General features: G+C 42.7%; 2 protein-coding genes across 4 annotated transcripts in view; one reads left to right on the top strand and one right to left on the bottom strand.

Moving 5' to 3' along the window:
- plppr5b (phospholipid phosphatase related 5b) overlaps nucleotides 1-6,854 on the bottom strand; it is a 170,055-nt gene extending 163,201 nt beyond the window's left edge. For all 3 annotated transcript variants that reach the window (XM_050056097.1, XM_050056096.1, XM_050056092.1), the window contains exon 1: nucleotides 6,701-6,854. The gene's annotated coding sequence lies outside the window, so the exon portion shown is untranslated. The remainder of the gene's footprint in view (nucleotides 1-6,700) is intronic.
- Nucleotides 6,855-17,180: 10,326 nt separating this feature from the next.
- Nucleotides 17,181-27,719, top strand: part of LOC126397364 (phospholipid phosphatase-related protein type 4) — a 43,025-nt gene continuing 32,486 nt past the window's right edge. Inside the window, exon 1 of the mRNA XM_050056073.1 lies at nucleotides 17,181-17,483. Within this exon, the coding sequence (XP_049912030.1) occupies nucleotides 17,412-17,483 (72 nt within the window). The 5' untranslated portion in view covers nucleotides 17,181-17,411. The remainder of the gene's footprint in view (nucleotides 17,484-27,719) is intronic.

Here is a 27,719-nt window from a genome sequence, read left to right on the forward strand (position 1 = left end):
ATTAACTCATCTAATTTGCATATTGTGGCATCATTAGGCGGCGGCCATATTGGATTTCATACATCTCAGTAAAACAACATTTTGAACATATTTACACAGTAGATTTATTTTGTTTTGTGCTGTTTTTGTCATCTCATCCTCAAAATAAAGGAAGAGGAATCTGATGGGAGTAAAGTCACTCATCTAATTTGCATATTGTGACATCACTTCTACATACCTACAGCTACAGAAAGCATTCAAACATCAAACCGTTCAGCTCTGTAAGGATTTTCTGATGTTTGTGGCAATATGTTTGATGTTTCTAAATAATTCACAATGACGACATAAGCTGGGGGCCGAAATGGGCGCGAGTGCGAGGTCCCGCCCAACGCTGCTTGCAGCTTTAATTAACCTTGATCCCTTTCTCCAACTATGCAGTGTTGGGTTCTTTTTACAGAATTTGGCCTAAAATGTCCTTGAAAAGTTCTTGAATTTGTTGTTAAGTTTAATATTCCTGGAACACTGTCAGCCATCACTGTGACACATTAATGATCATTGTCTGTGAGCTCCTGTAAAGCTGCTAGTCCTCATTATACCAATTCCCAGATGTTGTTTTTGAGGCAAAACGACAACAAAATTGTCTGAAGCTGAATATTTTGCTAAATAAAAACATTACATCCATCTTCTTCTTCTTTTTTTAAATAAATTTTGAATTGTGGACTTCACAATACGCTGGAGTTAAAATGTTATTACAAATGTTCGGAAAGAAAAATAAATATATTCAATGTTTAAACTCCAACTCTAACGTGTTAAATGCTCATATACTCCACTATATGTCGACAAGAATTTACAAATCATTGAATTCTGTTTTTGTGCTTGTTTTAAACTAAAATGTACTAATAATATTAGTGTGGCGTGATCTTTATCTGCAACTGTGCAGAAATACTGGGTTTAAACAGCATGAACAGGCATGCAAAAAAAGAAAAACGCTGTGCAGGGTCTGAATGCTGATTTACAATTCAAATGTCAACAGTATGAATGAAGTTTCGAAGCCTCTACCTGTTCGTCACTGCCCTGAAATGTTGCAGATCTGTTGTTTTTCTATTATTTATTATTACTGCATTACTCCATTTATTATTATGGGCGGTACGGTGGTGCAGTGGTTAGCACTGTCACCTCACAGCAAGAGGGTTCCTGCTTTGAACCTGGGGTGAGGGGAGCCCTTCTGTGTGGAGTTTGCATGTTCTCCCTGTGTCAGCGTGGGTTTCCTCCAGGTTAACGCCACCCTTCCTGCTGTACTCAAAGGTTGCCCAGCTTTATGCTTCACCTCTCTGTAGAGCTTGGGTACGGCTGTGAGGGTGAAAAAACATGGGGGCGGAGTCACATACCTGGGTTCACGTGTTTTTAGCAGCATTGTATGGACGCAGATCTTTGCACATGCTTGTGCAAAAATTGTGACACTGCTGTAAATCACGTGTCATATCCAAGTCCTCCTTCTGTGCTAAAAAATCCAAAATAAGTCCAGACGTTTGATTTAAATGCAGACGGTGCATTTCTGTTTCTTTCTCCGGTGCCTCCATCTTTGTTTTGATGAACTTCCTGCCAGATGCTGACTGAGACCTCTGCTGACCTCACCAGGGAGCAAAACATCAGCACCATCTAGTGGAACGAAAAGCCACTGATTTTATTATTCTAGCACCAAAAGCTGGATTAAAATGTTGTTTGTGAGACTGTATTGTCATGTCCCGGTGTCATCCGTGTTATGTGTATCATTACTTGATACTTTAATGAAGATGAGATTACTTTGGAACAGTGCATGGTGTCTGCAGGTCTTACAAACCTGCAGATTAAAACAAAATACATACCAGCACAGCATGAACACCCAGCTTGAACTCCAGCGACCTTTATCAAACTGAGCAGCAGTCTGCCGGCCTTCATTACACAGCACCACGGCAAATCAGTGACAGCACTCTTCTTCCAGGAGCACCGCGTGGATCTGTTCTTCTATTCGAACACTGTCTCATCTTTTTAGCATCTGTCGTGCCCCATGTGGGCCTTTGCTGGAGGCAAACCCGACTAAGCTACGAGCCTTTTAAAATATACTCAAGACTGTGTGAAGCCACCGGCAGCACACACATTCAACAGCAGCAACTGCACACGAGAAGTTCTGCAACTTTGTGAAACAGGCGATCAAACAGTCACGGCCACTTCACTCAGTGACCGGTCAGGTGTGTGGAGACGAGGCGAGGTTTGAACTTCTCTCTCAGCTCTGTTTCTTTATTCTTTACACCAGTGCTTCCCAACTGGTCCAGACATGAGGTCCAGATCTCTCCTTAGTCAACAGTTCAAGGTCCACACAGTTTAATATATTCAGCATCATACTTGTGTCCATCGAGCTAGTTCGCTGTCTTTGTCAAGTAGCTGTCTGTTAGTCACTCACTCTAAAGCAGGAAACAGCACTTCAAAATAAAAGCTTTGCGCCGGAAATCCACTGTACTTCAAATTAAAGCTTGTTTCTAACAAACTTGACACGTTCGGGAGAAACTGAAACCCACTTAGACTTAGACTTGCTTTATTGTCATTCAACAAATACACCATCGGTGCACATATTAAACGAAATTTCGTTGCCTTGGCTCACAATGGAGTGGACGCATAAATTATATGATATTTCTTGAGCTGTTACAGTCCATAGATTATTTTATTCTATGTGAGTGTTCAACAGTCTTATGGCCAAGGGGGAAGAAACTGTCCCTGAATCTGGACGTCCTGCTGCGGATGCTGCAGAACCTCCTGCCAGAGGTCAGCATGGAAAACAGTCCATGGTGGGGGTGGGTGAGGTCAGAGGAGATGAAAACAGTCCATGGTGGGGGTGGGTGAGGTCAGAGGAGATGTGTTGGGCTCTGGTCAGGCAGTGCTTATGCCCAATGTCCCGGATAGAGGGGAGCGGGGACCCGATGATTCTCTCCGCTGTCCTCACCACTCTCTGCAGAGACTTCAGTCAGAGGCCTTACAGGCCCCAAACCAGACAGAGATGCAGCTGGTCAGCAGACTCTCGATGGTGCCTCTGTAGAATGTAGTCAGGATGGGAGGGGGGAGGGAGGCTCTCCTCATCCGGCGCAGGAAGTGCAAGCGCTGCTGTGTCTTTTTCGCCAGGGAGGTGGTGTTGAGGGACCAGGTTAGTTTGTCTGTGATTTGCACTGTGTCGTTGATGAGGAGTGGTGTATGACTGGGCCGAGATTTCCTAAAGTCAACAATGATCTCCTTTGTCTTGTCAACATTGAGGATCAGGTTGTTGACTTTACACCAGTTCACCAGGTGTTTCACCTCGTCCCTGTAGGCCAGTTCGTTGTCACCCTGGATGAGGCCCACAACGGCTGTGTCGTCTGCAAACTTCAAGAAGTGGTTGGTTCTGAATCTGGGACGACAGTTGTGTGTCATCAGGGTGAACAGCAGGGGGCTGAGAACACAGCCCTGGGGGGAACCGGTGTTCAGGGAGATGACGCTGGAGATGTTACTGTTCACATGTACAGACTCGTTTTGGACCACAACCCACCAGTTGATAACCACTCTTTACACAAGTACTAAGGATGTCACTGACGACTCATTGCCCTCACATTTAAACAGAAACTTCTTCTTCTACTACTTCTTCTCTAAAATAAGGAAACAAACACGAAACAGCCAAAGTGCTCCTGAGCTCATGTGGTAATATCCTCCATACAGTCATGTCAGTTATTAATGCAGCTCAGCCTCAGGGGTCAAAGGTCACAATCCTTCAGTGGTTTTCAGCCTTTTCCCTCACGTGCAGAGATTTCTCCAGATTCTCTGAATCTCTTTATGATATTATGGACTGTAGATGTGAAATCCATAAACTCTTTGCAATTCCGCGTTGAGAAACGTTGTTCTTGACCTGTTTACACTCTCCTCGATTGTCTGGTGTACTAGAATCTCTCAACAGGGACTGTTCCTGCCCAGCTGGACCGAAAAACACCCTCTACAGAGTGTGCATGAACACCAGGATGATCAACCTCCAGGTGAGACATTTGAGCGTAGCAGTATGTCAGATATGTGACATAGTTCAGCTTATAACCAGCAAAACACCACAGACTGATGTTTCTAACTGCTGCAAGATGCATGAATAATGAAAAACAGTATTGTGATGTTTTTGTTACCTTAGGTTGAGCCCTTATTGTCCACAGAGCCGCCATTTTGTACCACTATGTTTCTACAGTAGCCCAGAACAAACTCATAGACCCTGTTTATATTCAAACTTAATTATTGCATATATTGGTACATAGGATCTTACAATAGACTGCACACAAACCTACTGTGCAGATGATGTTACATGGACGATTGTCCCAAAAAATTAGTGAAGCTGCTCATTTGAAATGGTTATCATGTTTCAAATGACATATATGGAGCCCACAAACAAACTGGCACCAGAGAGGTTTTGCCACTCGAGATGAAACCAAATTCTTGCCTGGCCCATGGACTAAAAGAGTCTTAAGAGTCGCCAGATCTAGTGAGAAAGTTGCACCGTTAGCAACACTGCACTCAACGACAGTGTTTTGCTTATTCCCGCCCTACTGTGCTGTGATTGGCTACCACTAACCCTAAGCTTTTTGCCTTAACACAGCTGAACAGAGCAGCTCCCGTCTGTGTTTGTCTCCACAGTGTCGCCAACTATTTTCCGATGAAGGTAGTTAGCACTTGCTCCAAAAGTCGCCTGATGACCTCATGCGTGCATTTGCATATTGGTGACATCATTGCATATGTAAATGAAAACAACTTCTTTGAATTAGATTCAACAGAAAGAGCCAACACAAACCATCTGAACGCAATGACAGCTTTCTAAGGCTTCAAACCCTGAGAGCAGAGCGTCAGCACAACCATAGACACAATCTACAACTCAACTCCCACAGTGCAACGAGCAACGTCTCCTCTCCTCCTGCCCGTCCCACACCTACTGACTGCCTGCACAAATGAGGAGAGGGAGGAGGAGGCTGGTGGGGAGGGGGAGACAATGAGAGATTCTAACTCAGACGCCACTGATGATGAAAGTGCAGGCAGAAAGAGACCGATTGAGGCAGAGAAGAAAAAGTACCACCTTCAACCATAATGGCTAACGCAGTACCCGCGATGGCAGCACAAGGGCAAAGCTTTGCTGTGTGTACTGTAGGCAGCGTGGCCCATCCACTGCAGGCAACTCTACACTTGTTACTCGTCAACTCAGTTTAAGGTTGAAACTTTGACGATGCACAATGACAGTAAGCAACACAAAACTCACAGGGACCAGAACACTGAGCCCCTCTTTACATCAATGCGAAACTGGAGTATGCAAATTAAGACAACTATTCATCAGCATTCAACGTCACTGATTAAAGGAGCAGTAAGATTTATGGGGGATTTAGTAGCATCTGAAAGGTGACTTCTCCTGGTCAGAATTCCCTCAGAAGGTCTTAAACCAGGAGCTGAATTATCAGCAGAGGTGTCTACTAGGGCTCAACGATATGGACAGAAATTCATATCTCCATATTTTCAGGCTGAACGGCGATACACGAGATGTAACTCCGTATTTTCTACTAAGTGGCCGACATGTTCAGTTGTAAGCTGATCCACGACTAAAGTCCCCTGTGTTTTTGTCGTATTGGAGAAATGTCACATATTCAACATCCTATCACTCATTTAGACAAAAGTAGATGGGAAAATAGGGCCCAGGTTGAAAAAAACATTAGTTCCCCTTTAATTAACAACGTCTCAGCTTGTTAGTGTTGTTAAAATTGGTCAAATTTGTTGCCATAACTACAAACATTATTAATCATGAGTAAATACGTTGCAACCATTAAATGTGATCAGGTTTTGTCCACTTTTGTGTGGGGATCAGATGCAGGCTGACTTGGCAGAGATGGCTGCCATCTTGTTTTTACATGGATTAGTGTATTGTGCTCTCACGGCCACTAGATGGCTCAAAAAAGTGTCCACGACCGAGGACGACAGGTCTGAGTTCAGTATAAGGTATAAGGTGCAGTAAAGCCAGGACACAGGGTCTCAGGAGGGTGTTATTAAATTACATAATTGTTTGCTGTTATAGTCAATTTATGACAGATTATTTCTTGGGGACGCAAAAGGCACCGACCCCATGGGATGACCCCGGTACGTACAGACGGACAACCTGAGATATAACGATATAAAAACAGTGTAATTCAAAGCGTGCTGACAGGCTGAGATATCCCAGCGTCCCTAGGATCAGTCAAGTTCCTGAAACACTGGATCCCAACTTCCCATGATGCAACCTGAGAGCATCTCCACATGACACCCAGAGACACTGAAGACATCACAGGCTCCAGCTGCTCTCACAGGCTGAGTGTGTCCATGGTGATTAAACTGGCCTTCATGCATCACATTGAAAACAATATCAACCACAGTGTAGCCACAGTGCCTGTATGCAGCATGTGTCCTGTGCCTGGTGTCAGGGTGACTCACTGAGCAGGAGGTTCAGGGACTGCTGCTGCTGCTGCTGGCTCACCACACATGTACATGTCAAACTGTACTTGTAGAGAATGACTTCATGTCCCTGCTGAAGCCCCACGATCACAAAGACACACATCACAAGTGTTTCCTGGAGCTCCCTGACAGCCCCACACACTGCTGCACTTCCTGCTCCGCGGTGCAGCCCAGCGGCTCCACAGCTGAAGGACACCGGGGAGAGAGGCTCCTAACTTACCTTGGACAGCTCCAGGAGTTTGTGCAGCCTCTCCGGGATCCGAGCCGGCTCAACCTCAGCGACAACACGCAGCAGCTTCTGCGACACTAACCGCTGCCTGCAGCCGCCACAGCATCCGCTCACACCGGCTCCCGTACACTCCTGCTCAGCTCCTCACACTTTTCCGCATCTTCCTTGTTTTAATCACCGGATCCTCGGTGCTGCATGCACGGGAGTTTCAGCTGTTAGGGCGCATGCGCGGCTCAGGTCAGTCTGTGGTGTGCTGAGGTGAATGCTGCCTTCAAGTGATCAGTGAAGTGCGGTAAAACAGAGAACTCCCCAAAATAAAAGAGATCCGAGTGTCCAATTTCGTAGTTTAGAGAGGACAGTAAAGGCAGCATTGCCCCTATCTGTGTCTGTTCCAGCAGCAGTAACAAGAGTCCTACACACACACACACACACACACACACACACTGACTGTGCATGTGGTGTCCATTTACCAGAGCAGCAGTGATGGAGCAGTGGGAAGAAACCTTGGCATGCAGCTAGTGTGTCAAAGCTGACATGTTAGAGCTCACACTGTCACACACCACAGGCTCTGTGATGACACCTCCTTTCACCACAACAACACACACATACACACACACACACACACACACACACACTGAAATGTTGACAGTTAAAAATGGTAATAAGTATTTGAGCGTATGGTCTCTGTTTGTTTGATATTAAGACGTATTAGCAGACTTGTGTGGGATCTGATTCAAATCAGTTCATGTTACGACCTTATAGATAAACTCTAATCAATCAGCACTGTGGAATGTTCCATATCATACCATGGAGCCTATCCCAGCTGACACTGGGTGAGAGGCAGGGTTCACCCTGGACAGGTCACCAGACTATCACAGGGCTGACACAGAGAGACAGACAACCATTCACACTCACATTCACACCTACGGACAATTTAGAGTCACCAGTTAACCTGCATGTCTTTGGACTGTGGGAGGAAGCTGGAGCACCTGAAGGAGGAGTCTGTTGGCCATCACTGCAAAGAAAGATGGAAAGGAGACCCCACTACAGACTAAAGTGCAACACACACTGCCGCCGGCGCGGCACTGTGGCCGTCAAGTGCCGCCCCCCAACACACATTGGTGGTGGCGCTCAGCGGCAGGGTCATTATACGAAAACGTGCCATTTTGTGTCTCTCAAACAAAACTGTGCTATAAATGTCAATAAACAATAAATACACTATAATCATTTTAGAATTTATTTTCCATGATATCTCTTGTAAAATTAAAACAATGTTTATTTATTTTGTTTTCAAAGAGTTTTAAACACCTTTTTGTACGAAGCATCAGTCAAAAGTTGTAAAAATGGCCTGTTGCTCAATATGATTGTTCTACTTTTACTAGCTATTAAGGCCCAAAAAAACATAAACTTGTATATAAAGCCTCAAGTGTCCTTTCATTATTCATGAATAGGTTTTATTCTTAATATCTGTAAAATGTTGTAAAAAAACATCGATTTAGTCGGGTTGCCAAGTAGTCGTCAACCCTGTTACTTTTAATGAACACACCCCTTCTGAGATAATGGACTGCTCCGAAAGTTGCATCATTTGACAGAGGGGGACAAGCTTATTGTGTCAGCCCTGTTTCCACAAGATATTTGTTAGAAATTTTTAATGTACATAAATAACATGATATAAGCCTCTAATGAATGCACACCATGTGGTCTCATGACCTTCACCACATGGCTAGTAATGGCTGCCAAGAACATTTTTCAGCAACCCTGTTATTGTCAACCCTGTTACCATTCTAGTGTAAAAGGGTTGATGGTAACAGGGTTGACAAAAGTATGGTTTTGCGAGTACATGAAAATATACTTTCCTTACCAAGTTTTTGAAATTTGGCATAGTGTTAAACTTGGTGGCGAGGTATAACATGGTCCAACATGGAACCCATTACAATTTGGAGCAGATCCAGATCTCCGGTGAGGGCCACACTGAAATTTGTGGCTATCCCAACTTGGTTTTTGAAAACCTTATACCCATATCTTACACTATGCCAAATTTCAAAAACTTGTCACTAAGTGCACAATTTTTTTCAATTTCCCTCTCAGCTAGCGATGAAACTTGTAAAACCATGTATATAATGTCTACTGTTGGTAAGGAAAGTGTATTTTCATGTACTCGCAAAACCATACTTTTGTTAACTCTGTTACGTCAACCCTGTTATGCTAGAATGGTAACAGGGTTGATGAAAAATGTTCTTGGCAGCCATGTGGTGAACGTCATGAGACCACATGGTGTGCATTCATTAGAGGCTTATATCGTGTTATTTATGTACATTAAAAAATTTTAACAAATATCTTTTTAATGTGTCCTTTTGTGGAAATAGGGCTGACACAATAAGCTTGTCCCCCTCTGTCAAACATTATATAACTCTAAGAAAAATCATGAAAAGAAGAGGACACTAACTTTCGGAGCAGGCCAAACATGTTTAATGGATCAAATTCATTGTGACTGTCCTTTCAATATCCTTCATGTTTTGAAAAATTCTAAAACCTCTCAATAAATATGTCTCCAAAATATTCTTTGATTAGTCATGTTGAATTAAAGGTTTATGAATGTCCCATTATCTTCATTAGACCCAAAGCTGCAACTTAAACTATTAGTATGGTAACTGTTGTCAACCCTGTTACTGAGGTGTCAGCCCTGTTACTTGTATGATATTCTAGTATAATTCAAAAAATGAAAAGACAAATGTCAAATCAACTCATTTTATATGTTAAGTAAAAGAAACCAGTAATCTACAGAATTAAATGTGGGTATTATTGTTTTGTTTCTATATTCTGTTCTGAAAAAGAAAGATGCTGTGAAAGTGTCAATTGCAAATGAGCATATTCATCCATGGATAAACACCTCAATATTCCCATTGTACAAACACACTCAGTGTAACAAGGGAAGATTTATCCTTCAAAATATATCAGATTTGTTGTAAATATGCATTTAAAATATTTTCAAACACTAATTGGTGTATCATAACAGGGTTGACAAAACACACATATGCATGTTGATTAAATGTGGAAAAAAAAAAAAAAAAAGATACCCTGAGATGGCACAGCACATATTTCTGATAGGTAAGGATCTATTTAATCCAAAAAGGGTCATAAATAGTTTTAAAACAGTACTTGGCACGTTTTCATATAATGACCCGGCACCGTCGAAAGTGTATTTCCCACCCCAGCCCGCCAGGTGGCTGTACCTACACTAGTTGCCAACGGTTGCCAACTGCTTGTAACAGAAGAAGAAGAGGAAAAACTTTGAGGCAACAACAACTTGGATTTCACGGGTGAGTTTCTTATGAAAATCGTCTTATTAATAATTTGAACACCCGGAGTTGATACTACGGCGACCGAGACGTACATAAAAGGCTTTTCTCGCAACGCCGGCCGCGCTGGAAATAGAGCAGTGGGCTGGTGTGGATTTGTTCATAGATTATAATGGAGGCGGGCGTTTTGACGCGCAGCATACGGCGGCGATGTGTGTTGCACTAAAGACCAGCTGGTGAAGTCGGGGGCCGTCATGGACCTCCCCAAAACTACCACAACCACCAGCACAACAATGCCTCTTGCGGAAACCAGAAGGACATGCAACACCAAAAGATGCGCCACATTATCAAGAAGAAGGTCGCAAGGTATGAGGCCGAAAGACAAACTGCCCCAAACCAGATCAAGCAGGTTTTGAGGCAGGAGGTTGAGAGCCAGGTACAGAGTGAGTACCAGGAGAAGGAAGCCCAGATGAGAGAACAGATGGATCAGATGGGCGCTGACCTCCTGAAACTCCGCGACGAGAAACACAGTCTCCTTCTGACGCTGGCAGAGGCACACACAGCGATGAGCAGCAAAGATGCTGCTCTCCAGCAGAGCGAGGACGTCTGGCAGGTGAAATACAAGGCTCTGAGTCAGAAGTCTGCAACAGACATGGAGGCAAATAACCAAAGATGGGAGATGCAGGAGAAGGAATTGACCATCAAGGTCTCTCTGATGGAGGAGCAACTCCACCAGAGAGACCTTGAGATCATCCGTCTCACTGAGGACAACTGTCTCCTTAAAAAACTCGCCGAGACAACACAAGAGGTGACCTCAAGAGATGCTGAGCTCCTCCAGAGCCAGACAGCCTGGCAGGATAAATTCCAGACTCTGAGAGACAACTTCTGCAAAGACCTGCAAATCACAAATTACAAATTACAAAAACAGCAGAGCTGGGTGGCAGAGCAGACCCAATCTAGGGTGAAAGTGGAGGCCGAAATCAGCCAGAGAGACGCTGAGATGCTCCGTCTCACAGAGGACAACAACTGCCTCATTCACAAGCTCTCCGAAATAGCAGAAGAGCTGAAAGTTAAAGATGCTGAGCTCCTCCAGAGCCAGACAGCCTGGGAGGATAAATTCACCGCTCTGAGAGACAACTTCTGCCAAAACCTGGAAGAAAGTCAACAGAGCTGGGAGGCACAGCAGACCCAATCTAGGGTCAAAGTGGAGCCAGAAATCAGCCAGAGAGACGCTGAGATCATCCGTCTCACAGAGGACAACAACAGCCTCATTCACAAGCTCTCCAAAACAGCAGAAGAGCTGAAAGTTAAAGATGCCGAGCTCCTCCAGAGCCAGACAGCCTGGCATGATAAATATGCCGCTCTGGAGAAGGTTACAGAGGACCTGGCTGAGAAACAGCAGAGCCTGGAAACAGAGGTTACGCAGCTGGTCGCTGACAAGACAGAACTGGAGGACCTCTGTTTGTACATCAACAAGAAGAGGAAACGCTTCTTGTTGTTTCCAAGGAGGTCTTCCGATGACAGAGAAACCCAGCTGCAGAAGATGAAGATCAAAATGCAGCAGAAGGCAGCAAAAACAAGAGAAGACGAGAAGGAGGAGGAAGAAATGGAGGCTGGTGATTGTTAAGCTCAGGCTCGCCAGTAGCTCCCATAGCTTTCTCAATTTATGTGGGGTTTTCTCCTGGTGCTCAGGTTCACCCGTCAGTGTCAGTCACATTTAAAAAAAGGAGGTAGAGGAGGAGGCAATTGTTGCTCAGCTCAGGTAAAAAGTGTAAGAACTTGTATCTGTCGGGGCGTTGGTGGCTTAGTGGTAGAGCAGTATCTGTCGGGGCGTTGGTGGCTTAGTGGTAGAGCAGACGCCCCATGTACAAGGCTGTTGCCGCAGCGGCCCGGGTTCGACTCCAGCCTGTGGCCCTTTGCTGTATGTCACTCCCTCTCTCTCTCTCTCTCCCCCTTTCACACTTGTCTGTCCTATTCATTAAAGGTTAAAAAATGCCCAAAAAAATATCTAAAAAAAAACTGGTATCTGTTAAAGTTATGGTTTAAACACCTCTGAAACTGATCAATGAAACTGATCAATGACAAAACGATCAATGTAATAAAAGATGTTCCAAATGGTCTTTAAGGTGCTGGTTAACAACAGGAGCTGGTTCTGTAGGGAACAGGAATGTAGCCAGACCAAAAACTCACAATGAAAAGTTCATCATATATTTATCTGTCTGAGTCACTGTTGTTGTTTAAGTCTCTCCTAAAAACATATCTGAGCTGTCTGTCTACTTTATTGATCTCTGATTGGTTTTAATTCCAAACATGCTTGTTTCCAGACAAGAGTATTGTAAAGTCCAAAATTCAAAATTTAGTTAAAAAAAAGGATGGATGTAATTACTTCCAAAATTTGCAACATGTTTTTATTTAGATAGCTAGATAGATAGATAGACAGCACTTTGTAACTGTGTTTGGAAAGGTCCTATATCAGTAGAGTTTATTATCATTATTTTTATTAAAATAATTGAAATGATGACTTGAAAAACAGACCTTTATCTAACTGCACACATACTGTATCTTTAACCACCTGGAAAACACAAGGTCAGACGCTAGGCGCTACTCTTGTGCCTTTTCTATGCTAACTTTCAAGAGCGAGGTGGCAGGTTGCGTCTGACCTCAACTAGCACCGTATCACGAGGGCTGTAGTCTCCTATTCGACTAGTCGATTATTTGGTCGCTATGCTCTCGTCTGACCAAATTCTCATTGGTTGAATAATCACCGTGTTACTTTCATAAGGAGAAAAGTGCTACATCAACAGCCTTCCAGGATTAATCCATTATTTCCTGCGGCGGGGGGACGGGCTAAATTACCTGTGAAAATGGGGGTGTTTTCAAAACACCCCTGTTGTTGACAGAAAGTTGAACTCACCCACCCTCACGCTCAGCGTCGCCAAAGATACTAGATTACTACAATATATCCCCATTATATGAAAAGGTATACATTTCCGGTCTCCTAAGTAGGCGTTGTCCCCCGTAGCCCAATCAAAGACAATGGGGAACTGCCAATCAAAGACGAGTACCCCCAACCTCGCTTGGTTATCGTAGATTAGCTGGGTTAACCGTTAGCTGTTAGCGGTGTCTGTAACAACTCAGTAACTCAATAAACGGTCCGTGAAAATTTTTTTTTTCCAGCGGATATCTTATAAACGGTCCGTGAAAATTTTTTTTTTCCAGCGGATATCTTAATTACAACATGATTGAGCTAGCAAAGCAGTTTTGCGTTGCTATGTGTGGTATTTATTCAGTTTTGGGAAATCACGATGTCTAGAAAGCATCAGTTGCTACAGCTGACAGGGACAGCTAACATCAGGACATCATCTGTTAAAAGCCTTCCATTGTCGGATACGACATGAAACTACTCCAGTTAGCTCAATCATGTTGGAACTAAGACATCCTCTGGAAAAAAAATATTTTTAGTAATCCATCATCTTTGGTGAAACTGCACTGATTTCAGCACCAGAGAGGAGATATGTGTTGCCAGATCTCGCAAGAGTGTGTTGTTGAGACAGAGACAGGTCTTGAACAAAGTAAATTTTCTCCTGATTTGTCCGTCTGAAATTTGCCATTTTGGTGTCAGAATGTTCTGAAGGTATGTGGCTTGTGATAAATGGGTCCAATATCTGCTTCCGTGACTATGGGGCAAAAGAATCCGCCATAATCTGTAATCACGTTTATTTCTCCCACTGAAGTCAATGGACTCAGGACCTGCTGTTAGTCTCCTAAAGGGGCATGAACCCCACGTGACACTGATACAGGAAACTGACTCGCAGTGGACCGTCTTGGTTTATCCACCGTCTTTGGTGTCGCAGTGGCGCAGACCTCCTGTCTGTTTCTGTAAGCTGACACCATTTCCCTCAGTGGAAACGAAGCTTGTATTTACTTGTATTTCACAGATAAGAAACAATAAATTGTGAAGACAGTAAAGCCTCCACTAAAATAGCATTTTAAGTCTTGTGTGTTTTATACTTAAGGGATTTATACTTCAGGATTTATCCTGGCTTTATATGAGCAGAGGAAATCTCTGCTCGTTGCTAGGCTAATTTATACAATTCAAAATGCCATAGGCTGGCGCTAATAACGTTAGCATGTTGTATTTGTTTGGAAAACATGTTTAGTGTAAGACAGTTGTTTTGTCAGTGAATGTTGTGAGCTGTAATGGAGCCAAATTATGTGCCATTACCTTTGTTACATGTTGGTGTTGTCCCTGGTTTTATATGAGAAGAGGGAAAGATTGCTAGACCCTAGGCTAATTTATACAGTGTAAATTACGGTGAGCAGACATCCCCGATTTCCGGGGACAGCCCCCGATTTGGGTGACCTGTCCCTGGAAAAAACGGGCAGACTCAAACACCAGTTATTAAGGTAGTCAGTAAACGCATCGCCAGAGAAGACGTCGTATGATGTACAGATGTTATCAGGAAGCACGACCAGACGCAGCAGCATCAACAACAATCTGGAGGCGGCAAAAAGGAGAGAAGAGGAAACCAGCGGCCGCGTTAAATGGTATGTTGTGTATGAACTTATTTATTTTGTGTGAGCTGACAGTAGACTTGACTGTGTGTGTGTGTGTGTGTGTGTGTGTGTGTGTGTGTGAAGTGAGGTAAAGTAGGCTAAGTATGATTGTAACATGCAGTGCGTCTGTTTAATCTGAACTGAAGACCTAACGTAACGTTATAAAAGTCAGTGAACGTTAACATTATGTCACTGTTTTTATATGTCATTGGTGAAGCTGTAACGTTAGCGTGACATTACCAGGTGATGACATTGTATGTGGCTCTGTTTTAGAAAAGGAGGTGGTGGAAGACTGCTTTGGTAGCATAGGATTTTCCTGGAGGCATAGGGACCTGAGACTGTGTTAAAATAATAAATAAATAATAAGTAAATTGTTAATAGTTGTGTGTGTTAACTGCTGTATTTTGTGTCGGGCTGGCACCAGTCACTGCTGTGTGGGTAACCAATGAAATGCAGACCATCTGATTAGATGATGCCCTATGTCACTGTTTTGTATGTCACTGTTGTTAGTGAAGGTGTAACTCGTTATATTAGGTTACCATGAGATGACAATATTATCTCTATCTTTTGTGAGTGCACTTTATAAATGTAGGCTATTCTTTGATTCTAATAAAGTAGCATTTTCTTGATGTTGTTTAGCTGATGTTGTTGCATGGGGGATACAGTTATTTTTATTGTATGAAAAAATCATATCTGCAGTAGAAAGTTGCACTTTGGAAATTTGGTTTGGTACATAGTGATACATGGTCTGAAAGGTTTAGGAACCTCTGATGTAGCACATTTCAAACAGAGGCAATTAGAGCAGATAAAAAAGAGCACAATGACTAAATTATTTAAGTATATTACCAAAACTGATGTTATTTCTTTAGGAAACTATTCACTTACTATTGGCTCTGTTCTTGCAGTTTTTCTCATGTTCTCCTCTGGTCTTATTCTACCCAAGCTCCTGAGGCGGAGGCTACGGAGGTGGATGAATGAGGGGATCACGGTGATGTCATGCCTTTTTTTGATTGCCACCTTTTGTGTCATAAATATCAGTTCAGTATTCAGTTATGAGTTGAAACCTTGGACCCAAAAAATCCATCCTAACTCAGTCTAATAAGATTAAGATATTTTTGTCTACCTCGTGGGTGGATGGTTGGTGATGTCACTCATTTGTTTGATTGCAACCTTTTTTGTAATAAAAGCTGGTCAAAATACATAAAAAAGTACTTGTCCCCATTTTTTATTTCATAATTATAATATTTAATGATTTTTCACCGCTGCACTGAAAATGTCCCCGATTTTCATCTCAGAAATCTGGTCACCTTAATGTAAAATACCACAGGCTGGCGCTAATAACGTTAGCATGTTGTATTTGCTTTGAAAACGTGTTTAGTATTAGACAGTTGTTTTGTCGTTGAATGTTGTGAGTTGTAATGGAGCCAAATTATGTGCCGTTACCTTTGTTACATGTTGCTGTTGTCCCTGGTTTTATATGAGACAAGGAAAAGATCGCTAGCTGCTAGGCTAATTTATACAATGTAAAATGCCATAGGCTTGTGCTAATAACGTTAGCATGTTGTATTGGTGGGGAAAATGTGTCCAGATAAAGACAAGTGTTTGTCTGTGAATGCTGCGAGTTATAGTGAAGCTGATTTGTGTTTGAAATTGTCTCTATTAAGCCATGTTTAACGTGTGTTTAATGTGTGTTTAACGTGTGTTTAATGTGTGTTTTGAATCAAATAAATTTTGATTTGCTGCGAGTTATAGTGAAGCTGATTTGTGTACTTGTGTTTGAAACTGTCTCTATTCAGCCATGTTTAGTGTGTGTTTAATGTGTGTTTAATGTGTGTTTTGAATCAACTATATAAATAAAGTTTGATTTGAACTAAACTTTACAGCTCTTAACACAGTCCTCCACCACTGACTAGTGTTTTGGAGGAGTAACTGCAGAGTGACACAGACACACCACCGCACAAGTAAAAGTAACGTACAGTTCATTTTCCCCCCACGACTAATCGATTAGTTGAAGATTGTGTGCGACTTTAGTCGGCTGAGATTTTTTTGGTTGACTACAGCCTTACGTATCGCAACTGGTAGCTTTTTGTCAACGACCTTTTTTCCATGAGGAAATCAAGACGATGACTCAGGTAGAAACACTTTAACTAGTTAAATGTAAAACCTTTTGAGGCTACAGAGATCTTTAAATCTGTAATTTATGGTCCAAATCAAAGTTTTATGGGTGAAATGTGATTAATCACACCTGTACACTCCAGATAAGCAGCAGGCTTGTGCCAAATATGATCCTGTATTAATCACACAAATAACGACTGATGGCAGCTCTGTAGTGAACACACATCGGGCTGCTTGGTCGTGACAGAGGCATGTGAACATAGAGCATGTCAGAGGGATGCCATGATGGCTGCATGTGCGCCAACATGTGCCAACATGCGCTGACAGGATGGATTTATCTGTGGCACAGTGACATTCTCCCGGCAGGATCAGCCTCATCCATCCATTGTCAGTGTCAGCAGTCAAATCCATATTCCGTCAACCACCTTCCTCCCCAGTGCGCCTGCGCTGCCTCTCCTCCTCCCTCCCTCCATCCGTCGGTGTGGCTCCGTTCTCTACCTGACAGCTCATCGGAAGACATGCACACAGCCGAGCCCCGGGCTTCTCACTAGCAGAGGAATAAAGGGGGCCGCGCAGGTCTGTGTGTCGGGAGACTGAGCGGCTGTTGTCCCGAGCATCCTGCTCCTCACGGCGGCATGGAGCGCTCCTGATCCCGGCAGGACGCCCGGAGAGCTCAGCCATTCTTCCCTCGTCACATCTTGGATCTGTTTGGATAAATTAGCGGCCTGACCATGTCTGCGAGAGAGAAGGGGATCCTGACCAAAGACAGTGTCAGCCTGCTGCCCTGCTTCTATTTCGTGGAGGTGGGTTCACGCTGCATGCTCTCTGTGTCCCCATCAGACCATACAGAGGGGATGAATGTGATGTGCTCGTGTGTAACTATCACCAGAGATCCAGCAGCGATACTGTGCATCAGTCCATATGAACATGGGCTTCATATGACTCGACTGCTTCTGATATGTAGGTCAGATAACCCTGTCAACATTTGAGTCAATATTCACCATGAAATGTGCAAATATACACAGTGTGCATTCATCCGACTGTAAGCTACATGATCACATCATTCATCTGCTACCTGCACACACACACTGCTGCTTTGTGTGTTTCTGATATGTTGCTCTTGTTTGCATCTGTAAGGCTGCAACAGCAGGTTTTTACAGTCTCTATGGCGGCATTAATGAATCATAATCATCAGTCAGAATGACCCTAAACCCTTTAAAGCCTGAGCGAATTGGCCTAATGACTGTCAAGAACACAAGAGGAAGGCAGCGAGCAGCTTCACAAGAAATGACCCCAGAATTAGCAAGAAATTAGTTAAAACGCAAAAACAAACTAAGAAATGACCTGAAGAAAAAAAGCTAAACGTTAGGGATGGGGGAAAAATTGTTACAGCATAATATCGCGATATTTTTGTGTGGCAGTATCATATCATCACGCACAGCCAAGTATCGTTTTTTTAATATAAATTATTAATGTTAAAAAGTAAAGTAATGAATCACAATTTTATTGCAATACTCAGCATATCACAACATATTTAAAATCGTAGTAATATTGTTTTGTGACTTAAACATCGTGATATCGTATTGTGGATCCTCTGGTGATTCCCACCCCTATTAAATATATATAATTCTATATATAATGTATATATTATAATCAATATTTTATAATTATATCTATGATTTTTTGTGTATAACATCATTTTTTAAATATTATTATAATAATTTAAAATAAAAATTTCTGTGCAATTTTTTTTTCTTTTTTTTTCTTTTTAAAAATTTTTAGCATACTTTTTCTGATTTTCCCTGTTTCATGACAGTTTTTACTATTTTCCTGAAATTTTCAGGACATTTCTTGTCAAGTTGCTTTTCGGCTTTTTTGAATATTTTCTGAAAGAAATCAAATCAAAGCTCAGGTTACACAGGTTTAAATGCTTTTGAAAGGAATGCAGCACAAGAAAACTGATGTCTATCCAGGATTCGAAGGGTTATGGGAATGTGTACAAAAAGTCTCCCTTTTTAAAATGACAAAAATAAAGGGAAGATTCTCCGTCTGGTTGCATTTTATTCTCCAATATCGTAGATATGCAAATGTACGATATATGATAACCTTCAATTTTCATATCATCGTAAAACCGGTATACGGCTGCAACCCTAATTACATGTCCCAAAACCTGATATTGGCTGTCAACAGTCACATGTATGCTGTAAAATATTTGACTGTACATTTACAGTAAATTACTGGCTACTAGTTGCATCACTTTCACAGTAAGTTACTGTGTCATTTTTACAGTAAACTGTTGTGAAATGGCAGCTGGATACTGTGATCTCACTGTGATTTAGCAGCATGCTCCTGTAAAATTACTGTTTTTAATTGTAACCTTACAGTTAAAGCGCGTTACATTACTGTGATATAACAGTATGTTCCTGTAAATTACTGAATTTAACTGTAACGTCACAGTTTATGTACATTTGATTACTGTGGTTTAGCAGTATGCTCCTGTAGAATTACTGTATTTCACTGTAATCTCACAGTCTGTGATTTAGCAGTAAAATTACTGTATTTACCTGCATGAATTTCGCAATAAAATTCTGAATTTGGTTAAGTATCACAATTAATGCTAATAATGTAATTTTTTGTGAAATATTCTGGATATAATTTGCAGTGTAGGCTAAGATATGTTTGTCTCGAGGCAGTGGAGGTAGAGCAAAGGGACACACGGGCACTTTTTTATGTCTTATTGTTTTAAATTATTTTTATTAGCCCTTACGGTCTGAGATTCAGTTTCCCATCATACTTACAATCCAGTGTGTTTCTGCTGGAAATGGCTGCAGCATGAACACATGATTTTACACACCAACAGTAAATAAGCAGAGTGATAGTATGAAGATATGTGTGCAGCACAAGGCATCATGCAAACACCTCCACACACAGAAAGACAGACTCACACTGTCAGGTGGCTTGAAATATGAGTCTGTGCTGACAGGACAGTGCAGCCATGATGGACTCCTTGGTGGCAACACTGCCTCCTATGATGAGGCCAGTCAGTCAGAGTCCTCTGATGATTTTTCTGCAGTTTATTTTTAATATCGGGTTGAAAGGTTCGTCAGAAAAGAATTGCAATGGGCTGCTGATTTCAAACATTTAAGTACAGATCGCATGCAGCTTGTGGTGACTGTCACTTGTTCCCCTGCTGTGCTCTTTATGCATGCTCTAATTCACCACTAGCCTGTGGCTCTCCAATCAAACTGGCATCATATATTATAGAGCTGAATCTAATACTGTGTGATGGATGCTGTTGGGATGGCTGCATCATTCCCATGGATTCATCTCCCAGCAGTGATTGGGAGAGGGGATTCCCTCGATTTTGTTTTGTTTTTATGGAACCTTTCATTTACATCTCAGTGCACTCTCACTACAATTAATGTGCCCGAACAAGGGATGTCAGCCTTGAGCTTTTCAGGAGCTACAGCTCCTGTTCGCTGAAGGATCTTTTAGCTCTCTATTTTTACAAACAGCAGTGAGCATTTAAACTAGGCCAGTGCTGGAAGTTAATTCTACTCAGTGAACTACAGCGCTTGTGCATATAATTAGGCCCACTCAGGCTCATTCCCAGTGTGTGTGTGTGTGTGTCTGTCTGTCCGTGGCTGGTATGCAGAGAGCTGAGGTGGTGGCCCGTTCAGCTCAATCCCATCCTGCTCTCCTGTCATCCGTGACTGCAATGTCCCACAGTAGATGTGGAGGGGAGATCAGAGCGTGCCAATCATTATGTCCACCTCCCCAGAGAGATTTACCGCTGCAGTCAGGACTCACAGCTCTTCACCTGCCATATGAATTTTTGATGTGATCGCTTTAGAGTCAGAAAGAAGCAGATCGAACACCACACCTAAATGTAATTAGGGTTAAAAAATACTGTGCGTTGAAATGAGAGTTTGGGTTTAATCAGGAGCTACAGACCTTGGCTGATATCTGGTGTTCATGTTTGTTTTGTTTTCAGGCAAATTTATGTTACTAAGTGCCAAGCTGGATACATCACAGATGTTAGATCAAGTTTTTTGCATGTCACAGCGTCACATTACTGGCTGTTTCCTTTGGTTGGAAGAACAGTCAATCAATTGAAGCCTTGTGGTCGGGGATGTCTTCCTTTCTTCTACTGCTGGATCCATCCCCACATACTGACGACAAGTGTGGTTGTTGTAAATGAACCTGGAGAGATGACGACTCTTTGTTCGCTTGATGCAAAAAACATTAACTGCTGTTACTATGTGACGAGACAGATGTGTCAGTCACTGCTGATTGGTCAGGGCAAAACAAACAGAACATAAATTGTGCAACGTATTCTCATAGAGCGGTTCGTATGATATCCTTGGTGGAAACGGGGCTAAAGTCCACTCAAAGTTCACGTGGATCCAAACATGTGACTCCAGGGGAAAGTCTGTATTTTTGTGACCCATCCACCACCCCAGTCTGCCTCCTTACAAGTACTCAGGACTGCTTCCTTGTTTACTGCCATCAGCACTTGGTCACATGATCGCAGCCTTTCAAAACACGTGGGATATGTACAAATTTGGGTGCATTGCTTTTCTTTGGAAAACATACGAAAATTTGTGAAAACAGCCTGGAAAGTGAAACTGAACACCCCTTCCACCTCTACCAGTAAAGAGGGAGAGAGTTGGGTCCAAACACTCCTGTCACAGCCACAAATATCTGACCTGCTGCAGGACTCTGGCACACCTTATTAACAGTCCAGCTCCAAAAGGTGTGTCAAGGTTGCAAGGTGTGTCACCGCTGTGCGTCACATGATGATGCTAATGGTAGCCTTCGGCGTCGGTATGAGCTCTGAGGGGCGTGACTAAGCAATGTTGTTTAATGACCTGGGTATGAGAAGAGTTAATACCGACGCAGTCTCATTTTTATGTCATCAAAAATTGACACTCTGGGTTTGTGGTTTGGTCCAACTACCAACAAAAGGTTGTCAATATTTAACGATCTAAAGAAGAGAATCAGAATCACATGCTGCACCTTTAATCCGCTGGATTGACTGGATTTTTCAAGTTATAAATGTAGGCAATCAAAGTGCAAAGTGACTGACTGTTACTGGTAATCAATTACGAGCTGGTTTTGTTAGATTGATATTCCATATGTGGCTTTGAGGAGCAGCTGCAGATCTAATCGGTGTGTTCTCTGTAATGGGCTGGCTGCTCTACTTTAGTTAGGACTGAGTGGTGAAGTGAAGCGAGGCTCCACTGTGAAGCCTCGGGCTGCTTTTCCTCCAAAGTGGAACAAATGGAAGCATGAGGAGGGCTGAACAACTGTTATCTAAAACTGGGGGAAAACAAAAGATTAAATCACATGTATAATTGTAGGGAGGGACACGGCCATTAGCCAGATAAAGGACAAAGCGTAGGGTGCTTGTGCAGAAAAGGTTAACGCTGGCTGTTGTTACCTAAGGACTGTTTACTCACTGAGCTCTTGTGTTGATTATATTATGGCTGACTGTCTGATACACAACATTTACGTCTTTAGAGGCGGCCTCTCATTCAGAGTAGGTGATCATGGTCCTGCTGTGACTGAGCAGAGTGACGTCAGACTACATGTTGGACCTCGACAAATCACAGCTTGTGTTTATTCATGACCTGCGTGATGTGTAACGTGATCAGGGAAGACTGGACACACAGGCTGTTGTCTTTTTACACCCAGATCGATAGAGTCGCTATGAAGTCCCTCCTTCATGCCTCCTTTGCATTTTTACATAGACCCAAACAATAGCTGCATCATGTCGTCCCAGTGTGTGATTTCAGACAACATGCTGGCATCATGGAAGCAAAAGATGCATGGCGGGCGTGACATGTAACATAACAGTGTCAGCCTCTAGTGTGTAATATAACTCAAGCGTTGGCAGCACTTTGTAAACAACAACAATGTGTTAACGAGCTCCTGGACCTCATTTCAGCCGCTGCACTTCTCCTTTGAGTTAGCCACTAACTGCTATCAGCTTCTTTTAAAACCTCCTGGGGGTAGGTTGCACACATGACACAAAGCCAAAAGATCACAGCTGCCGCCCATGACCCAGCTGTCCCATTTACACAGACGTCATTGCGGCGCTGTTACTACCTTTGATGCCGGTTTCAAGGTGAGACAATTCTGTCCACCTATTCTACGATTGTAACTTTTACACAGCATGGCGAGGTGGAATAATGGTGTTCACACCTTGTAGAGACAGTGTAAAAGGGCCTATTGTAACCTGTTCTCACTCTGAAGACGTCGAAAACCAGTGCTTGGTCAATAACAGTAAAAAAAGCCGTCCTTTCACGTCGGCATCATACGCAGCCAGTCTCTGTTACTGTTTGACGATGCCCAGCGGCGTCAGGGGGAAACACGGGGTGCAACAACAAAACTTAAGGTGGCAAAAGTCTGACTAGGGCAGGCTGGAGGGGTGGTGGATCGGTCCAACAACCACCGGCTTTCACCCGGGAGGCCAAACCCTATTCTTTTTACCCAAACCAAACGTCAGTCTGCGGTGTTGTACCGATGTAGCGCTTTAATTTTGAAAGAGACTGTATCAAACTGTACATTTCCTGTGAAAACAGAAGTGTGTTTTGAAAACAGACAATGCATGTAACAGGCTGAAGTTGACACGGCGTCCCAGAACGTCAACAACCAACACACCCAGGGTACCTTGGACGTCATATGTGGACGTGGAAAGTACATGACCAAACGTGGACACGTGACGAGGTCACAGTGAGGATGATGATGGTTATTGTCATTCCTAAAGCATCATGTCTTATGGATCAGGCGGTCACGATCAGGGCTTCAGGTGTGTGACAGGTTATCAGTAAATTAGCTTCTTTTTCACCTCAGATAATTTAGTGTTTGTGATATTGCAGTGTGACAGAAGGCAAAGTTTTCTACTATCTCTGAATAAGTGATATCTAGGGATGGGTTTCAGTCACCACCTCCACTTTAGATTCGTTTCGTAGTCAGCAACATAATCCACAGCAAAATCTTTTATCTCACCTGACTCCTTTTTTATTAGCAAAGAGCAATGGAGACCACACAGGAGGCTGTCGCTGGTTTAAATGTCAGACATCAGCAGATTGGAGCGTCTCCTCAGTAGCTCACTAGTGTTGGTAATGTTTAGACTGAAATGAAAAGTGTGACTCTGCAGCTGGTGTCTGTATTCAGACGAAAAAACACTGCATCAATCAACAAGCACCAACAGGGTGGTCTCTGTAGTGATCAGCTGATCACCTCACGTCAGCTTTGAGTCGTATCTTTCAGTGAATTTGAATCAGGAGCTTCAGGATTTGCAGTGAGGAGCTGGTGAAGCACAGAAGGCTGCAGCTGTTCACTGGATGTGTCACATACATTTAAAATATTCATATGTCATATATATTCTGCGGCACGTCTCGTTTTCAGGTCGGGGCTACAGGTTGTGAGCTTTAAATAAGAACTGTAGAGTTTCTGCTTCTCATATGTTGAAAGGTAAAACTGAATCATGTTCGATAAGGGATCTGAAAGGACTCATGTCTCATAAATGGATTTTAATCTGACAAAATGCTGTTCAACTCCATCCGTAGTTATTTTGGGGGAAGCCTCTCGTGGTCCCCTGCTGCAGCTCAACAATCAAAGTGCTGCATGTTTACTATCAAAATACAAATAAACAACCAAGCTAAAAAGAAAATAAGATAAAAATATGAGCTCATTTGCTTTTAATAACAAGTTGTACATGTGTTCTAATAATCATATAAATCAATAATTAATTAAAAAAAGAATTACAAATGAACTTCTTCAGAAGGATAAACAATAAAACAATTTATGACTGACTGTAAAATAATAGTTGAATGCACAAATTAACTGACAGATGTTTTTATATTGGTGCATCTTTTGTTTTTCTGTTGTTATTTATTCTTCTTTTGTTTCCAGGGAAACACAGAAATCTACATTATAAAAGACAAATGAATAAAAAAGAATTTTTACAGAATAGAGCTTGAACGCTTCACAATCAGCACATCCTGCGTGAGCTGTTGGTTGCTGCCACCGGCTGCTTAGAGGGAATGATACCTAGCTCTCCTCCTGCTGATGTCATCATCATCCTCACTGTGACCTCGTCACATGTCCACGTTTGGTCATGGACTTTCCACGTCCACACATGACGTCCAAGGTACCCTGGGTGTGTTGGTTGTTGACGTTCTGGGACGCCGTGTCAACTTCAGCCTGTTACATGCATTGTCTGTTTTCAAAATACACTTCTGTTTTCATAGGAAATGTACAGTTTGCATACAGTCTCTTTCAAAATAAAAGCACTACGTCGTTAGAACACCGCAAATGTACTTTTTTTTTTTCCTTCAATAACACCCCCCTCGGGTGAAAGTTGGTGTTGGTTCGACCCATCCACCACCCCTCCTGCCCGCCCCACTACTCGCTCGTGTGCGACCCACAAATTTGCAGACTTTTTTTTCTTTCTCCATGTTGTCAACTGAGGGAGCGAGGCAGCCAGTGTAGGCTGATGTGTGTGAGAGGAGGAGAGTCCAGGAGTGATGATTAGTTAGCTGCGAGGATCACGTCATCTACACTCATCAGTAGGCTTCTTAGAGATGAACTGTGCCTCGCCTGGACGAGAGCAGGCGGCTGCAGCAGGAGGCGGAGACAACAAGCTGCTGTCAAGTCTTGGTCTGAATCCAAATGTCAACCCTCTGGACCTGCAGACTGAGCCCTCGTGGACCTCAGCTGTACGTAGTGTGACGTATTTACTGTCATCACGTAAAGTCTGCGAGGGCTGAGACTGCAAGCAGCTGATAGACAGCCCTCGAGACTTTACTTGTTGCCGCGGAAACATTCAACTATTGCTGCTGTCATATTCATATGTGTCATATAAGTTGATGAACAGTGCTGACCTCATCTGTTCCTGCAGGTAACAAGATATAAATCACATGTTTAGCCTTTTTTGTGACTGAACAAAAATGTATGTATTCATCTCTATATTTCATACAGGAGGCTGCACACATTCAAAAACAGGACATTGACATACATTACAATCATTAAAATTTGATCAGCCTCATATATCAGTTTGTTCTCAGTCTCCAGTTGCTTTAATTATGATAGATTCATTTATTAAAATGCTTCACAGGTGATCTGTAATTTATGTTCATGGTTCAACCTCCATTTGACATGAACTCTCCTGTAAATCAGCATCATATCAGTTTGACCTGTCGCCTCAAATACAGAGACTAAATAGTGTCTGACTGTAAGCTTCGTATTTTATACAAGACAACAGCTTTCATTAAAGATCAGTCAAATACAGTCAGGGCTTCACATCTGTACACATCTGCTTCACATCCCACTGACCACAAGTCTCTGATGTTTAATACTTAAATCATTAAAACAGTCCAGTGTTAATATGCAGTCGACTACATACAGTTTATAATACAGTTAAAATGGTCAAATAATTGTGTTGCAGGACGATTTAACGTGTGCCCTAGTGTGTCGTTCGCGAACAAATCGTTCAAAAGACCAAATCTGTTGAGTGAACGTACTGAACTGAATCACTTCCGGAAATGATTCGTTCATTTCTCAGTTCACTTGAGCTCAGCAGCAAGCGTGCAGGCCGGGAGTGGAACTGCTGATTTGGTCTGTGCGAACGATGAATCACTCGCGAGTTGCGAGGCAGCCAGGGTGCAGGGAGGGACTGCCTACCACGTGACTAATCACTTGGTGAACAAATCACTCGGTGAACGAATCATTTGATGAACGAATCACTCAGTGAACGAATCACTTGGTGAACGACGTAACCCCGATCCCTGAGTGATTCAAATCATTTCCTCTCAGCGATACACTTTCATAGGGACCGTTTTCTCCAAGCTAACGGCTAATGTAGTTAACAGACTTAGTTTCCAGATAAACAAACTTAAAACGTGAGGCTGGCCAGTAATGAGACTCACCAGTGCAGGACAGACGCGCCTCCTGCCAAGCACTGAACGATTCGGTGAACAGATCTTTTGAACGAATCTTTTTAATGAACTGATTCTAGTGATTCAGTAACATCTAAAGAACTGCTTTGCCCCTAAATTTAGGGCTCGTGCTCCTAAAATTTTCAGTTAGACGCTACAGTGCTGCTACTAAAGAAAGTTAGTCTGGAGCTCTGTGTAAAATGAGACAGTTGGTCCCAACTGAAGACTTCATATGCTCATTATGAGAAAACTTGACACAAATGTCTAACAGGATAAAATAATGAAGGTCAAAAGGTCAAAGGTCAGCTTGACTGTGACATCATCATCATGTTTTAACATCATATCTCAGGAACAGAAGGGGAGACATTTGGTCAGATACTGAATTGGTGACTCTAATCTTGAAACTGTGCTGATTGTATAGATCTTCTGTGTGTGAAGCATCCATGTTTTCACTGACATGGATGGAGACTGTCAGAGACACTGGACTGGTGGTGATTGTAGTTTTCACAGATTATCTGTCTCGTGTAGTTCTGTGTGAATATAGTGACAGTAAAAGTCACCATCTACAGCTTTAAGTACGTGAATATGCCACAACAATATGCTAATGTTTGCTCCTTGTGTGTTGCTGTGGTGTCTGAGCAACATGTCTGCATCCACTTTGGTTGTATTCCACTCTCCTGAAGTGGGACACATGATATTTATAGTTGTGATGTTTCTGTAAACAGTTCACATTAGAGTATGGCCCTATAACTGATACGGTTTAAGTGGAGTAAAAGCAGAGTAAAGTGGAGGTTTTAATAAAGGTTTGTTGCTGCACTTCGTTGATGTTCACCTGCTTTATTTAGGGATGCACGATAGAAATGGCACGTCATCAGTATCAGTCAATACTGGCTTTAAAATGAGCTATGAATATCGGCCACATGACAGTTTCCGTGATTATGTACAGCATACCATACCATGACTTAGTCATACCAAACATTAGAAACAAACCAACATTGGTCCACAGGGGGAGCCACAGCGATCGGTCGCATTTTAGCCATTTTGAAGCATTTTTCTGTTGTTATAGCGCCACCCAGTTGCCAATTAGAGTTA

This window comes from Epinephelus moara, chromosome 11 (assembly GCF_006386435.1).
Source record: "Epinephelus moara isolate mb chromosome 11, YSFRI_EMoa_1.0, whole genome shotgun sequence".
In the NCBI taxonomy this organism is placed as follows: domain Eukaryota; kingdom Metazoa; phylum Chordata; class Actinopteri; order Perciformes; family Serranidae; genus Epinephelus; species Epinephelus moara.